This window comes from Homarus americanus, unplaced genomic scaffold (assembly GCF_018991925.1).
Source record: "Homarus americanus isolate GMGI-L3 unplaced genomic scaffold, GMGI_Hamer_2.0 scaffold5777, whole genome shotgun sequence".
Lineage (NCBI taxonomy): Eukaryota > Metazoa > Arthropoda > Malacostraca > Decapoda > Nephropidae > Homarus > Homarus americanus.
This window is the reverse complement of record NW_024737478.1, coordinates 396365-412556: the sequence shown is the minus strand read 5'-3', so window position 1 is coordinate 412556 and position 16192 is coordinate 396365. Positions and strand designations below refer to the sequence as shown.

The 16192-nt window shown below is 43.3% G+C and overlaps 1 protein-coding gene across 2 annotated transcripts in view; it reads right to left on the bottom strand.

The window, feature by feature from the left end:
- Positions 1–16192, bottom strand: part of LOC121873449 (Kv channel-interacting protein 4-like) — an 87883-nt gene that overhangs the window by 13569 nt on the left and 58122 nt on the right. For both annotated transcript variants that reach the window (XM_042377036.1, XM_042377037.1), the window contains exon 2: positions 13480–13604. In XM_042377036.1, the coding sequence (XP_042232970.1) occupies positions 13480–13604 (125 nt within the window). The remainder of the gene's footprint in view (positions 1–13479; positions 13605–16192) is intronic.

Here is a 16192-nt window from a genome sequence, read left to right as displayed (position 1 = left end):
TCTCTCTCTCTCTCTCTCTCTCTCTCTCTCTCTCTCTCTTTTCAATGGTACAACACTAAACATAATTAAATGACTCCACGAATCAATTAAATCAGTAAAAAACTATACATCCATTTCTAGGGGGACTTGTGATCTATATTCACACACACACTGAAAGGTTATGTCCAATTAGCTCAAATGGGAAATGTATATCGTATTGGAGCTATTAAAGGCCACGAGTAATAATGAAACTGTGAATAACTTTGAAAAAATCGAAATTCTATAAAAAACAACGAAAAAGATAATCACTGATACATAGATTATTGGAAGCTGTCCAGTGATTGAGCTGTAGCTGTACACACACACACACACACACACACACACACACACACACACTGGAGGTAACAGGATAAAACATAACCTAACCACACTGTAGGGACAATTTGGTTGCTCTCTCTTCCTCCACTGTAAAGTTAGGTGTCCATCTATAGCTCGGGAGACCTGGGATATCTCGGGATCGAACCAGCGACACTTTGGACAGGAGGTGAACGCTGTATTCACCCACCCGCCTCATCATGCCAATGGTTGAGAATACTGTCCCTGTAAATTCATTATTTGATCTTAGTAAACCTTTCTCTACCAAGCAGCCGGCAGCCATTAAGTGTCACTCAGTTCCCCCACTGGCCGCTGTGGCGCTGAGATCGATTATCGAGATTTCGCTAAACAAAAACGTGTGGCCACAGAAATGTTTCTCCTGCTGTTTTTCGAGAACCTGACGTAATCACATGAAAAATAATGTATACGTCGTCGCCATTGTCGCTCCCGTCGTCCCAGTCGAAGTAAAAACAATAACTGGTCCCCAGGCTCCTCGCTAGGTGTTCCGCTCAACGGGGATTTAATGTTCGCTATTTTGTTGATATAATTTACTGGCCGAGAGAGTTATCACAGCCGAGAGCTTCGGGTGCACCAATTTTTCTTCCCCTCTCTCTACCTGTGTTTAATTTACCTTCCTTTTGGGCAGCTCACACCTGCCCGCTGATTAGACTGTCGGAACACCAGACGATTATGTCCTCAAGGAGCCAGTTCCCCCTACAGCCTGACTGGTAATGACTGACTCAACTCCTTGTGATACTTTGAGTTTAGTTATGTCTCGTTAATAATAATTTAATGTCTTGGCGCCATCGTCATAGTGACCAGTTCAGGGAGATTAAATATTACTCCCTTATAATAATTTCCAGAATACTCCTGCTAGCGTTTAATCAGGATAGAGAATCGAATCCTACGCAGGATATGTATAGAGAATCGAATACTCTATCCTGGTATAAAGGGAGAAACAAAAAACTGTCGGAATTGTTCTCCAGTATAAACTACATGTTCTCATCTGTCTTGCTGAGGTGGAATACGAAATTATGTTTTCTTTTTAAGGGGAACAAGAAACCCGGGTGTGGTCGTCCCTCTAGTTCTATTATGTGTGTGTGTGTGTGTAGGGCTTCACATTAACACACACACACACACACACACACACACACACACAAGGACAAACACACAAGGCAAAGTAAACATTCTTCCCCTCAAAGATAATTGGAAAAACAACAAAGGCAATTTATTTCTGTTTGATGTGTTTATCCCTTTACTATCTTATTTATCTCTATCCTTTGTCTTTTCTCTCTCTCTCTTTCGTACTTTCACTTCCTCTTTTGTTCTCATTATCTTCATCTGTCTCTATTTATTAATATTTTTCTCTCAATTGGCTGATCATTCTCTCTCTCTCTCTCTCTCTCTCTCTCTCTCTCTCTCTCTCTCTCTCTCTCTCTCTCTCTCTCACCTTTGAACTATAATGATCTTAATCTCTGGGCAGAAGGTGTATTCCGTCACCTTAGGAGGAAGGGAGGAGGAGGAAGGAAGGAGGGAGGAAGAGGAGGAAGAAGGAGGAAGAGGAGGAAGGAGAAAGGAGGGAGGAACAGGAGGGAGGGAGGAGGGGGAAGGAAGAGGAGGGGGAGGAGGGAAAGGATATGAGAGGAAAAGGAAGTGTAGCTTTGAAAGGAAGAGCAAGATCGTGACGGTAGATAGGCAGTGTGATGAATGAAGAGAAAAGACCAGAGAGAAGCAGGAGATAAGAGAGAGAGAGAAGTGAGAGAGAGAGAGAGAGAGAGAGAGAGAGAGACTGAGGGGAGGTTTGATAAATGGGAGAAGATGACAAGAAGAAAGAAACAAGAATTGAGAGATGTGGTGATAAACAGTGTAAAATGGATAAACGAGAAGAGAGGGTAGATAGGCGAGGGAAGGGAGGAACACAGAAGAAGGAAATAAAGATATGAGACCAACACAGGTATGAAACAGGTACAAAGGAGGGCACAAGAGGAGAGGTGATAACGATGGTAGAGGAAGTGGAAGATAATTAAATACTGTAGTTAAAATTCATTATTAATTATTCAAAAAAAAATAATTATGTTGACAAGATTGCACTCGAGCACGATACCAATTCTCTCTACACGATGAAATTGTTCAGTGCTGTGACGTCTGACCCTTACCTTAGACTTCTGATCTTTGACCTTTTACCACTGACCTTGACCTCTGACCTCTTACCTCTGACCTCTGACCCCCAAACCCTAAAAATTGAGTAGCTATTACCGTCCACGAGTTACATACATACATACATACATACATACATACATACATACATACATACATACATACATACATACATACATACATACATACATACATACATACATACATACATGCATACATACACCATACATACATACCGATGGCACTGACCGCTCTACTCACGTGGTCAGGCCGCTGTGTAAAATAATGTATCACATCAAAGGTCATATACCTGTGCACCTAAATGGGTATCGAACGCGTGTACCTGAGTTAAAGGTAAGACTCACTTTGTTCACATCCATTCCTCCACCCACCAGAGAGGATGAGAGAGAGAGAGAGAGAGAGAGAGAGAGAGAGAGAGAGTAGTTGAGTGTGTGTCTGTCTGTCTCATGTGCACGCGAGAGTGACTGTAATACGGAATATTCACAAAATTGGCAAAGTTAAAACCTGAAAACCCAAATATTCAGCCAAACTGACCCAGGGCGATGAGAAGGAGGAAGCGGCAGATTGAAACACAAGACGAGAGTTGTGAAGCGGATTGAAGAGGGACGAACTGAAGTGGTGATTGAATGGCACAGTGGAAATTGACTTTACTGTTCGAGATATTGAACTGAGGGGACGCCGGGGAGGAAGTTGAGAGAGAGCGGCAACTGTTTATTTTTCCTAGAGTGTAGAAGGACGTAGAGGGTGGGTGAGGAAAGAATAGGGAGAGGGGTGAAGGGAGAGGAATGGAGTGGGGAGATGAAATAAGAAAGAGAACGAGTAAAGGGAGAGGGATAAGAGCAGTTGGTGGAAAGGGAAGAGAGGGAGAGTAGTAAGAGGAGGAGAACTGGTTGAGAAGGGAGAGAGAGAGAGGAAGGGAGGGAGGGATGCAGGTAGAGAGGAGAGAGGGAGGGAGGGATGCAGATGAGAGGAGAGAGAGAGAGGAAGAAAGGGAGGAGGATGCTGGTAGAAGGAGAGAGAGGAAGGGAGGGAGGAGGGAGGGAGGAATAAGGTCATGGTAGCTAAATATTTATATACTATGAATGCTCCCGTCTTTCTTCATAAGGTGAGAGGGAGGGAGTGGGGGGAGAGGTGAGAGGGGAGGGAGTGGGGGCAAGGAGGAGAGGTAAGGAGGAAAGGGGTGAGGGTGAGAAAGAGACGGGAAGGGAAGAAGAACGCGTATAAAGAGGGAAGAAGAGAGATGAGGAAAAGATGACTAGGATAGGAGGTAAACAGGGAGGAAGAGAGAGAGAGAGAGAGGACCTTCAATAACTATCAAATATTGTTGTATTTAATATAGTTTTATAATTAACTAGCCATCAACGTCAGAGTTAAATAAAACAAACAGCTTATTGGTCTAAATCCGCGTGTACACAATGCTATAATATAGAGGCCTTTCTCTTATAGGGTATTAAATCCCTTATAATATAATACCTTATAGGATTCCATAGCACTGATGACGGGATTATGTTCTTTATACTAATGGAACTTAAGGCCAGAATCTTATACCCCAGGGTTTAATGATGGATCAATATATAATGAAGGGAAGTGAAGGGATTTTTGTGCATTATTTTCTTATTATATAAAAAAGTGAAGGTAGAGACGTATTTACTGAAACAAAATCGCATCACAACTCCCACAACCCACAACAGACCTTCTTCCTCTCACTCCTCTATAACACTAACCCACTCTCCCACGTTATAAGATCTGGAGGTGGGGATGTAACCGCGTATATAGTGTATTGAGGCTCAGTTATCAGGTGCAAGAATGACGCCTCGGTAGACTCGTTTCGTTAGATGGCGGCGATGCAAGACCAGGGAGAATTTCAATTTGCTAATGGTAACGTAGTTGTATTAATGTATTGCTTCCCTGCGTAGTTGATAGCTGCGTTGTGACTTATTCTTCCGTGGAAAGAGGTGGCCGTAGTTGGTAATGAAATATAGATAATAAGAATAACTGTTAACTTTCTTATGTAATTCTTCTATCATATACGAGGACAGACAGACAGACAGACTGACAGATAGATAGATAGATAGATACATAGATAGATAGATAGATAGATAGATACATACATAGATAGATAGATAGATAAATAGATAGATAGATACAAATTCTATAATGAATCTAAATTTAAATCCCACCTCCTCCTCCTCCTGGCGGCCCAGCTGTTATTGAACCAAACTTAAAAAGTAGATCATCATTAACTACAAAAACTAATTAACATACGTGACGTCTTAACTCTTCTAAAAATACTATTGGCTAATAATTAGACCACACCTGTGAGTTCATTACACCTGGACTATCGGCAATAACACAGGTTTCTAATTAAGTTCTCGATAACCTTTCTGATTATGGTAAAAAAACAGGTAAAGTTAAATAAGATTCTTGATTATAGATGGAATATATATAGATGTTTACAGACGGATAATTTATATATATACATAGATAATTTATATATATGGATAATTTATACATATTCCAAAGTAAAGTCGGTAAAGGTAAGTGGATTAACCAACCTACGCGCCAGGTAGAGAGGAGTTTGGGTCGGGGGGGAGGGGGAGGGGTGGGTGGGGAAGGGGTAGGGGTGGGTGGGGAAGGGGAGGGGTGGGTAAAGGAAGGCACCTCACTAACTTGGTGCCACAACTCTAAGAGGAACTCAGACCAAAACGCTGCACCAGACACGATCACCAGGACGCCACGCCTGAGACAAGACCTACAGTATATGTGTGTGTGTGTGGAGTAGGGAGTGCTCTCTCTCTCTCTCTCTCTCTCTCTCTCTCTCTCTCTCTCTCTCTCAGAACCTACTTTTCTACATCCATCCATTTATCTTCGTCTGTCTGTCTGTCTGTCTGTCTGTCTGTCTGTCTGTCTGTCTGTCTTTCTGTCTGTCTGTCTGTCTGTCTCTCTTTTTGTCTGTCGATGTAAATATTCATGAATAATGCACCCCTACAAGTATAGACCATCTTTACTACATAAACACGTTAGTTTTTACATTCCCCCAAAAATGTCGCTTGACGTCCAAAATATGCCTGACCTAATACCTTGCATTTCGGCACTTGGATTTTGTTCAAATTTCATACAACCTTACAACATAATTCAGAACATTGTCTTGGATTATTTACTTGTAGCTCTGGGTACCTGGGACGTGTCGACGGAGGTATATATGCTGGGAGGTATAACACGTCTTCTTCAAGTTGCTCCTGTAGGCGAGGGATGTATCGTTCCTGAAGGTGGAGTCGATATAGGTAGTGGTGGTAGTGGTGGTGGTGACATAATTGAAACAACAGTACATTGGTGGTGGTGGTGGTGGTGGTGGTGGTGGTGGTGGTTAGTTGGTGGTGGTTAGTTGAGTTGGTGGGTGATTGGTGGTGGTGTGAGTTGGTTAGTTGGTTGGTGGTTGGTTAGTTGGTTAGTTAGTTGAGTTGGTTGGTTGAGATGATTGAGATGAGTTGGTTGGTTAGTTGGTTGGTTGGTTGGTTGGTTGGTTGGTTGATTGGTTGGTGTGATTAGTTGGTGTGGTGGGGTGGTGTGGCGAAGTTGGTGGTTGGTGGGGTGGGAATTGGTTGAATTGAAGTTGAGTTGGTTGGTTGGTGGTTGGTTGGTTGGTGGTTGAATTAATTGGTGTGGTTGAATTGGTTGAAGTTGATTGGTTGAGATTGAAAGGTTGGTTGGTTGGTTGGTTGGTTGGTTGGTTGGTTGGTGGTGGTGGTGGTGGTGGTGGTGGTGGTGGTTGTCGATGACGTTATTGTGTGGTTGTGTTGGTGTAGTGTAATGTGATGGTGGGTGAGGGAGAGATGGAGAATGAGGGAGAGAAGCAGAGTGAGGGAGAGAGAGAGGGATGAGGGAGAGAATTGAATAATGCAAGACAGGTCAAGAGAGGTCTCATGTTCGCCTCTCACTCAAGTAATGACTGTTGTGGAGACGTCTATATTAGTCCTACTCTCTCCCTCTCCCTTCTTTCTTCCCTCTCACTTCTTTTTTCCCTCTCCTTTCTCTTCTCTTTTCTTTCTCCTCTCTCTTATCTTTTACTACATTTCTCTCACCTCTCTTCTCTTTTACCCTATTTTCTCCTCTCCCTTCCTCTTTTTCCTTGTTTATCGTGTCTCTTTTCTTCTATCCTCTCACTTTCTCTCCTACTTTCTCTTGTTCTCTTTATGTTTCTTTTTTCTCCTTCGCTCTACCTTGGTTGTATATATTAATTTATCTCAAGTCCTAAGTAAAAAAATCCTCACTCAATAAACTCTTCCCTTCCTTCCTATAACACCTTCTTGCCGTCCCTATAACACCTTCTTGCCGTCCCTATAACCCAAACACCGTAAATCAACTTATATCGCTTTAACTCCCCCTCATTAAAGCACAGGGTGAATTACGCTCAAAAAAACATAAGATTAATTTTAGTCTACCCTCCACGGGATCCATCTTCTATGCGTCATAAAAGAGTGGCTCAAGAGGGGGAACTATTATTCTTTCCTGCCGCCGTATCGACAAAACGTCAGTGGGCCATATCGAGTCTCATCCTAGGTGTAAATTATGGAATTTCTCTATCGGAGTGAGGGCCATAGAGCGACGGTGTGGGGGAGAGGTGAGGTAGAGGCAGGAAGTGACGTACGTATCTGTGTACTGCCTTGTAAACAGTTGGCCGGCCTATGGAACCTTATTACTGTTAACTCATATTAACGGCCGTATGTTTACTACTTAATTTAGGGGACCCCATTTTAAACACCATCAGTCAGGCTTAACACCTTCACTACGGGGACGCCACTTTTAATATTTTATTTGGTTGACGCCAGATAATTTTATTCAGCTCCTAGGCAGCACCGTGTATAAGGCATTAGAGGAGGAGGTGTGGTTGGTAGCCCTGCCTCACCACTAAATCAGCAGTTGGTATGCCTGAGGCTTGTTTGTTGACAGTTAGGGACACATGTGAGGACAGTGACAGGCCGAGTGGCAGTGTGGTACATCACCCAGGTGGAGCGGCCCTTCTTAATAAGGGGAAGAAAGGGCCTCGTCCCTGATTATTTCCATAATATTAGACTAATTAGTGATGAGCAACAGACGGGGCAACAGGTGACATAATGCCAGTGGACCGCCCAGAACACAGCCGTAAAATATGTGAGTTTGAGTTATATTTACTATAGGTATAAATTATGAAGGTGTGATGTTGCTTTGACTAACTTAACTTAGCGTAATCTGCCAATACCGTCGTCCATCCTGGGGGATCCTTAATTAGCTTCAGACAACTAAAGTGTATTGTATGCATCTCAGACTGAGTGTATGGGTGTATGAGAGGCGTAGGAAGTATTACTGGGGTTGTGTAGTGACTTGTGTTAGTAATATGTCGGGTAATGTTTTAATCTATCAGCATTAAACATTTTATATATAGTTTGTTGGGAGTAAACAATTGTGCGCCTGACTATAAGAATCATATGGTTATTTTTCTCAACAGTTGTATGGCGTCTTAGTATTAGGTGTGTGTGTGTGTGTGTGTGTGTACTCCTCTCTTATTGACGTTTTACCTAAATTCGTGCCGTTAAATCCTAAATCATTCCACAGACAAACAAGAAAAATTCCTATTGTCATGGTCACGTTGACGGCTGGACTGTTTTAACTAATGATTCTTATTATACTCCACGACCGCAAGACATGAGTGGGTTAGCCATCCCTAGAAGAGACGTGTTTTTCCCATTCGATATTTACAGTCATGATCCCCCTCCCAGTAAGTCCCGCCTTCGAACACAGTTGTCAATGAGTTTATTCCACTTCTCCTAGCCAGCTCAATCTTGAATTTGTTTATGTAAATCAACTTTAGTAATTCGCCAGACCTTTGTCAACTGAGGGTCATCTTTGGATGAGTAACAGTTGGGTTGTTTGTAATTTCTGTCATTGCGTGAGTAGCGATCGCTGGCAACTCAAGGGTATATACCATGAGCGGGAGGAGAGACGTCCTCTCGTGACGCTCTCCCATTTGTCTCCAGATCCAATTTGTGGTTCTCGGATCACCCAACGACTGCCCCGGAGCCAGTAGATACCCCGCAGGGATCAATATATCGACGATGTCGTTGATTCAACATGATTGAGACGGCAGGTTCACCTCGTGGGCCGAGGGCCCCAGACCCGCCTCGTGTCGGAGTGTAACCGACCACAACAGCAGTCGTCAGTTGTTAGAGGCTCCAGTGCTATACCCTGGGACAGGCCTTGGAGTTATATGGTCCACCGTGTTGTTGTATGTGTTTGTTAATAATTACCCCATGTTGGGGAGTGGACCCATGTATTTGATGGTATCAGTATTAACGTGTTGTGTGTGAGTGCACCTCCTATGCACTACCAACAGTTTGTGAAGTATCAGCTAAAGTTGTCATATAACTGGATGTAATGAGAAGTACCGAGTAATGTGTGAGAAGTGAAGTTATCCCCGTGGGACTACCTGAGTATAGTCAAGGAGTTGATTCTTGTAACTGTACAGTAATGCCACGGACCACCAGTAGGTGTGAGAAGTAAGTAATCTGCAAGGAGTTATCATGTTACATTGGTGGCAGCTTGTTTGTCCCCCCCCACCTGTTACATTGGTGGCAGCTTGTTTGTCCCCCCCCACCTGTTACATTGGTGGCAGCTTGTTTGTCCCCCACCGTTACATTGGTGGCGGCTTATTTGTCCCCCACCGTTACGTGGTATCCCCACCGTTACATTGGTGGCGACATTTTGCCCTCCGTTGCATTGGTGGCGGCAATTTGTTCCCCCTACGTTACATTGGTGGCAGCTTGTTTGTTTCCCCTCCATTACATTGGTGGCAGCTTGTTTGTTCCCCCTCCGTTACATTGATGGCAGCTTGTTTATTTACCCCACACCGTTACATTGGTGACGACATTGTTCCCCCCCTCTGCCGTTACATTGGTGGCAGCTTGTTTATTCCCCCCTCCGTTACATTGGTGGCAGCTTGTTTACCTCCGTTACATTGGTGGCAGCTTGTTTTGATGCCCCACCGTTACATTGGTAGCTTGTTTGTTCCCCCCTCAAATTGCATTGGTGGCGGCTTGTTGTTCCCCCCTCCGTTACATTGGTGGCTGTTTGTTCCCCCCTCCTGCGTTACATTGATATTGTTTGTCCCCTCCACCGTTACATTGGTGGCGACGTTTGTTACCCCGTTACGATGGTGTGGCTTGTTTGTTCCCCCCTCGTTGATGATGGCAGCTTGTTTGTACCCCACCCGTTACATTGGTAGCGGCTTGTTTGTCCCCCTCCGTTACATTGGTGGCAACATTTGTCCCCCCGTTACATTGGTGGCGGCTTGTTTGTTCCCCCTCCGTTACATTGGTGGCAACGACATTTCCCCCCTCGTTACATTGGTGGCAACATTTGTTCCCCCCTCGTTACATTGGTGTGTTTTGTCCCCTCCGTTACATTGGTGACAGCTTGTTTGTCCCCCCCCCTCCACGATACATTGGTGGCAGCTTGTTTGTTCCCCCCCTCCGTTACATTGGTGACATGTTTGTTCCCCCCCTTCGTTACATTGGTGGCAGCTTGTTTGTTCCCCCCCCCCTCCGTTACATTGGTGGCAGCTTGTTTGTCCCAGCACATTAATCAAAAAATAATAATTAAAAATCCACACAAAAAACCTAAAGGAATTCACACAAATCCAACCATTACACACCATCACATTCTGGGAAAAAAAAACATGCTTCACATTTTCCAAGCAATTTATTTCCATTTCACGATAAAGGTCGGAAATAATTCGTAAATCAAGGAAATATATTCATCTCCTTCTATTGGTGGTCGCTTGAGGTTACATTAAGCGGGGGAGGGAGGGGGGAGAGGGGGGAGAGGGCAGGTGACTTGCTCGTTAAAATGGAAGTGGTTTTACTCTACTTGGTTTAACCTCTCCTACTTCTGGTTTATAATTTGAGAAATTGAAAGGTGGTGGGAAGTAAGTGAGAGGGGTGAGTGGGTGTGGGTGGTTAGGGATGATTGGGTGAGTGGGTCAGAGTACGTGAGTAAGAGTGGTGGGTGAGAGAGAGTGAGAGTGAGGTGAGGGAGAGTGGTGAGTAGGAGGAAGGTGTGAGAAAGGAGTGGGATCGTGAAAGTGAAAGAGTGAGAGTGGTGAGTGGGAGAGTGACTGGGAGAGAATAAGAGGGGCTGTCAGGATGCATTAGTTAACAAGGAGAGGAGAGATTTTTTAATTAAATTCCTAATATCAATATACCTGTAGGACAGACAGACAGACAGACACAGACAGACAGGCAGGCAGGCAGACAGACAGATAGATAGACAGACAGACAGACAAACAGACAGACAGACAGACAGAAAGAAATAACAGTCATAGAGCAGTACGATATGTTTTCCGTCAGGCAGCAGCACCCAGGCAGCACGTCACCTTGTCACTGTAATGTAATACTGTATATATAAACAGTTCACTCTCTCTCTAGGCCTCACCTCATCAGACGACCAATTGTTAGTCACCCTTGTGTATTATATCAGGTCGAATTGGTTAATATAAGCACACTAACACGAGGGATCAAAACAAAAGATAGTTCCAAGGTATCTCATATGGTATCTATATGATATTCGAATGTATTATTGTACCTGTTGTATTTGATGTTAATTAACTTTGAAGGTAAAACCACAGGTAAATAACAATATCAATAATTGTTATTTTTTTTAATTAGAGTAAACATATTTATTTAATTTGGTTGGTAATACTCGACTGATAATGTGTAAATAAATGATGTCTGTTTTAAAATCGTTAAGTTGTGTAATATCTCGGTTTAATATCAGGTAATCTATTCTGTTGATATCTGACTTAATTGTGTTATCCTGCATCTGTTTCTCTGCTTTATGGAGACTTGTAATTTGTCACTAAATGAGGAAAGTTATCGTACATGCACAACCAACATCTCATGGCCACTTGGATTGGCTAGAGAAGGATATTTACATCTCATTAACCAATAGGGACACTGAGCAGCATCCTCGAGGGGCGGGGCGTAGGAAACAGCCAATATTTTCCAACCAACCATTACTCTCTCTGGGCGGGTTCAGCCTCGCACACCCGAGTTATATAAATGGCTGATGTCAACAAGAGACAAAATGTAGACGTATTAAGCAAAACAGAAACTGATCCTACATAATGTCTCCAGGGTCACACACACACACACACACACACACACACACACACACACCTTTTCGTTTCTAATCTCTTTCTTTCAACACCTTCCCCTCCACTATAAACATCATCCCCACTCACCCCTCTCTCTCTCACCTCTCACCTCACCCCTTCCTCCCCTCTCTTCCCACACCCTTCCTCCTCTCACCCTACCCCTTCTCCCTCTCCACCACCCTTCCTCCCTCTCACCACTCACCCTTCCTCCCTCTCACCACTCACCCTTCCTCCCTCTCAACCTATATAAACAAACCATTGATATATCACACCTACAGCATCATATACCTATGTAAGGGAGAGGGATTACCTTTCCTCCAATGCAATCACCATCACAATCACCACCAGACAACCACTACCAGACAATCACCACAACACAATTATTCCCTACAATCACCACCACACAATCACCCCTTATAATCACCACTACACAACCACCCCCTCACAATCACCACCACACAATCCCAACAAGACTCTTCTGCCACACAGCTGTCCACGGTAACTCTGAAAACACATGTATTGAAGTGCTCCTACCTGTTACTGTCTCTCTCTCTCTCTCTCTCTCTCTCTCTCTCTCTCTCTCTCTCTCTCTCTCTCTCATTTTCCATGTTTCCTAAGCATCTTGGAATATTAGGTGTGAGTGTGGGTGTGTGTGTGTGTGTGTGTGTGTGTGTGTGTGTGTGTGTGTGTGTGTGTGTGTGTGTGTGTGTGTGTGTGTGTGTGTGTGTGTGTGTGTGTGTGTGTGTGTGTGTGTGTGTGTGTGTGACCCTCAGCCTACAGAGAGAGAAAGTGTAATACCTGGCAAAATGTGTTGTGTTGGTAGGGCACATCACTCCTAGCTTAATGTATGCATATCCTAAGCTTAACTCAATGCCCTGGGGTACACTTTGTCGTTCACCTCAACCACGGCAGCAATATTTCCCCCTTCCTCCCCTTCCTCCACCCTTCCCCCTCCCCGTTCCCTTCCCCCTTCCAGCTAAGTCCTGATGTTTAATAGGTTACTAACTTTGCACTTCCTAGTTCCAGTTTTCTATACTTTCTAATAAACTTTCATTTTTATAAGATAAATTTAGGCTTACAGCCATTATTTCCGGTTCCAGATTTCAATGTTCAGTTTATGCCGATTTAAACAGGATATAATGCAGGTGTTTTTCCTGGTTCCAGATTTCACTAATCCTCTATGAATATCCAGATTTTCAATGGATTTACCGCTAGAGAATATTCTACTTTCTCCTCCTTCACTCCCTCTCTCCCTCCCTCCCTCTCTCCCTCTTTCCCTCTCTCTATCCCTCTCTCCCTCCCTCCCTCTCTCCCTCCCTCACCACAAACACCCTGTAGGGATCTCAACTACACCATAACAAACCATAGTCAAACATTTCTCTGGTAAAAAATCTTTCCCTCGGTTATTTTTATACATTAAGATTTCATTCTCTAAAAGCCTGTGGGGCCAATTCTTATTTTTTTAATTAGACTCGTATGAAATTTACTTTTGTGAATCCCTGAATATATCAAATCATATTTATCTATTTTAGGTCAGTTTTTTTTACATTATTTTTCTTTATCGTTTTTTTTATATTATTTTATTTTATTTTTATTTTTAGTTTTTAATGCAGTATAATATTGACTTGTTATTTGTTATCAACTATATTGCCTATTAATTATTTATCCTTTGTCTGTCTGTCTGTCTGTCTGTCTTTCTGTCTGTCTGTCTGTTTGTCTGTCTGTCTGTCTGTCTGTCTTACTCTCTCTCACTCTCTCACCTGCTTGAAGCCTCGGTATATAAGCTGTATCTCCTTCTTGGTAAACTTGGTCGTCTTGGTCAGCTTGTCGAGTTCCTCTGGTCGGTACCTCTGGACGTGAAGACTGAAGTCATCCATATCATCCTCTGTAAACGAGAGAAAAAAAATGGCTGACAATGTGTAGCTTGACTATACTCTTAGATATGATTAAGTATATGAAGAAACCACAACTACCACCATTACTACTACCACCGCTATGACTATTAATACCATCACAACTATCACTACTACTACTATCACCACCACCACTATACCATTACTACTACTACCACTACCACCATTACTACTACTACCACTATGACTATTAATACCATCACAACTATCACTACTACTATCACCACCACCACTATACCATTACTACTACTACCACTACCACCATTACTACTACTACCACTGTGACTATTAATACCATCACAACTATCACTACTACTATCACCACCACCACTATACCATTACTACTACTAACACTACCACCATTACTACTACTACCACTGTGACTATTAATACCATCACAACTATCACTACTACTATCACCACCACCACTATACCATTACTACTACTACCACTACCACCATTACTACTACTACCACTGTGACTATTAATACCATCACAACTATCACTACTACTATCACCACCACCACTATACCATTACTACTACTACCACTACCACCATTACTACTACTACCACTATCACCACTATCACCACTATCACCACTACAAGGCGGTGATGTGATGAACGTGTATGGATCTTGTCTCTGCATGCCACGCTGTGTATGTCTATGTTTGGGTATGATATACTCCCGTGTGTGTATATTTGGGACTAGTTGGTATTGAAATTGATGTGTGTGTGTAAATAGTCACTTGTTTTAATGATTTGAGTGGTTCTGTAGGAGAGAATTGGACCAAAAAATAGTGCTCTCTCTCTCTCTCTCTCTCTCTCTCTCTCTCCTCTTCACACTTCCCTTACGTTAGGTTCAGTGATCTTTAACTCATTAACATTCAGTAAATCGTAGTTTAAATTTATCCTTTTTTCACACATACAATTCTCTTCCTGGTAAAGGGCGGAGGGCAGCATGGGGGGTGCTGATGCCTGGACACTCACCATCTACCGTGTTACTCCACCACCTACCGGGTTACTCCACCACTTCGTCAAGGACCTCGTATACTACAGGTAAGGTTACTCGATGGTGTACTAATTTACTACTGTGTGTACCTGTAGGGAACCCAAACCTCCACTTCTGTAAGATATCGAACCTGGGACTTTTGTTTGTGAGACTAAATACCTGTAAGTCAACCACGTACACAAACACACACACACACACACACACACACACACACACACACACACACACACACACACACACAAACACACACACACACACACACACTTAACCAAGGAAGCAAAATATATCATGTTTCAGAAGACCATTTTGAAGGTTGTGTTTGACTATCATTAACTGCCTCCTTCTCCCGCCCCCTACCGTCAGCAGGAGACTCTAGACAAATGTTTCCCCATGACTCTGTTTACTTCCTCTTAATTGCTTGGAGACGAGGCTAAAACATGGCGAAGGAGAGGGCGAAGGATAGGTAGAGAGAGTGAGGGGACAGATGGGGTAGGAAGAGAGTGAGATAAAAGGGGAGAGGAGGCGAGGTAGTGAGAGAGAGAGAGAGAGAGAGTAGGTGTCGTAGTGATGTTTACAGCAGCAATATGTAGAGTAGGGTAATGACTTTCAGTTCTTGTTAAATATTTATCTTGAGATATCTGTGTGTGTGTGTGTGTGTGTGTGTGTGTATGTGTGTGTGTGTGTGTGTGTGTGTCTGTGTGTGTGTGTGTGTGTGTGTCTTTCTCTCATACCTTAAAAACGCAGTAGTTAAGCTTATTGAACCAACGCTCACTCTCACTAATTGAACACAACATTAAACCTTCGCTAATCCTGATAAATGCTGGCGGGTGTTTATTGGACGTGGTAAATGCTAAAGTCTCTAAAGCCGGGTCAATGCTAGATAGTTTATCACGTTAGGTAAATGTTAATGGGTTAATTACGTCAAAATTCACTTAACATGGCCCACTGCATCATGGCCCACTGTATCATGGCCCATTGCATCATGGACCTCTGCATCATGGCCCACTGTATCATGGCCCATTGCATCATGGACCTCTGCATCATGGCCCACTGTATCATGGCCCATTGCATCATGGCCCTCTGCATCATGGCCCACTGTATCATGGCCCATTGCATCATGGCCCTCTGCATCATGGCCCACTGTATCATGGCCCATTGCATCATGTCCCACTAAATCATGGACCACTGCATTATCGACCATTACATGGACCACTACATGGGCCATGTCTATAAGGGATACATTTGAGTGGCCAAACCTTTTATAGAAAACTTTGTTGGTCTAAATTAATTGTCTTGGTTTGATGGTTGTTGAAGAGTTTTACTGAATGATTTCTTTCTTCTCTCTCTCTCTCTCTCTCTCTCTGCACACCTACACCCTCCACCACTACTACCACACCACCCAAACTCTCCTCCTCTCCACAGTAACACCAGATCTGACTTAATTTGCATCTATCAGGTGATTTACCTAAGTGGTGAGGTTTCCCCGTTATTGGTAACATTTGTCAAGTGGTGGCAATGTTTCTGTCGTTTTAATTGTGGTGACAGCGAGG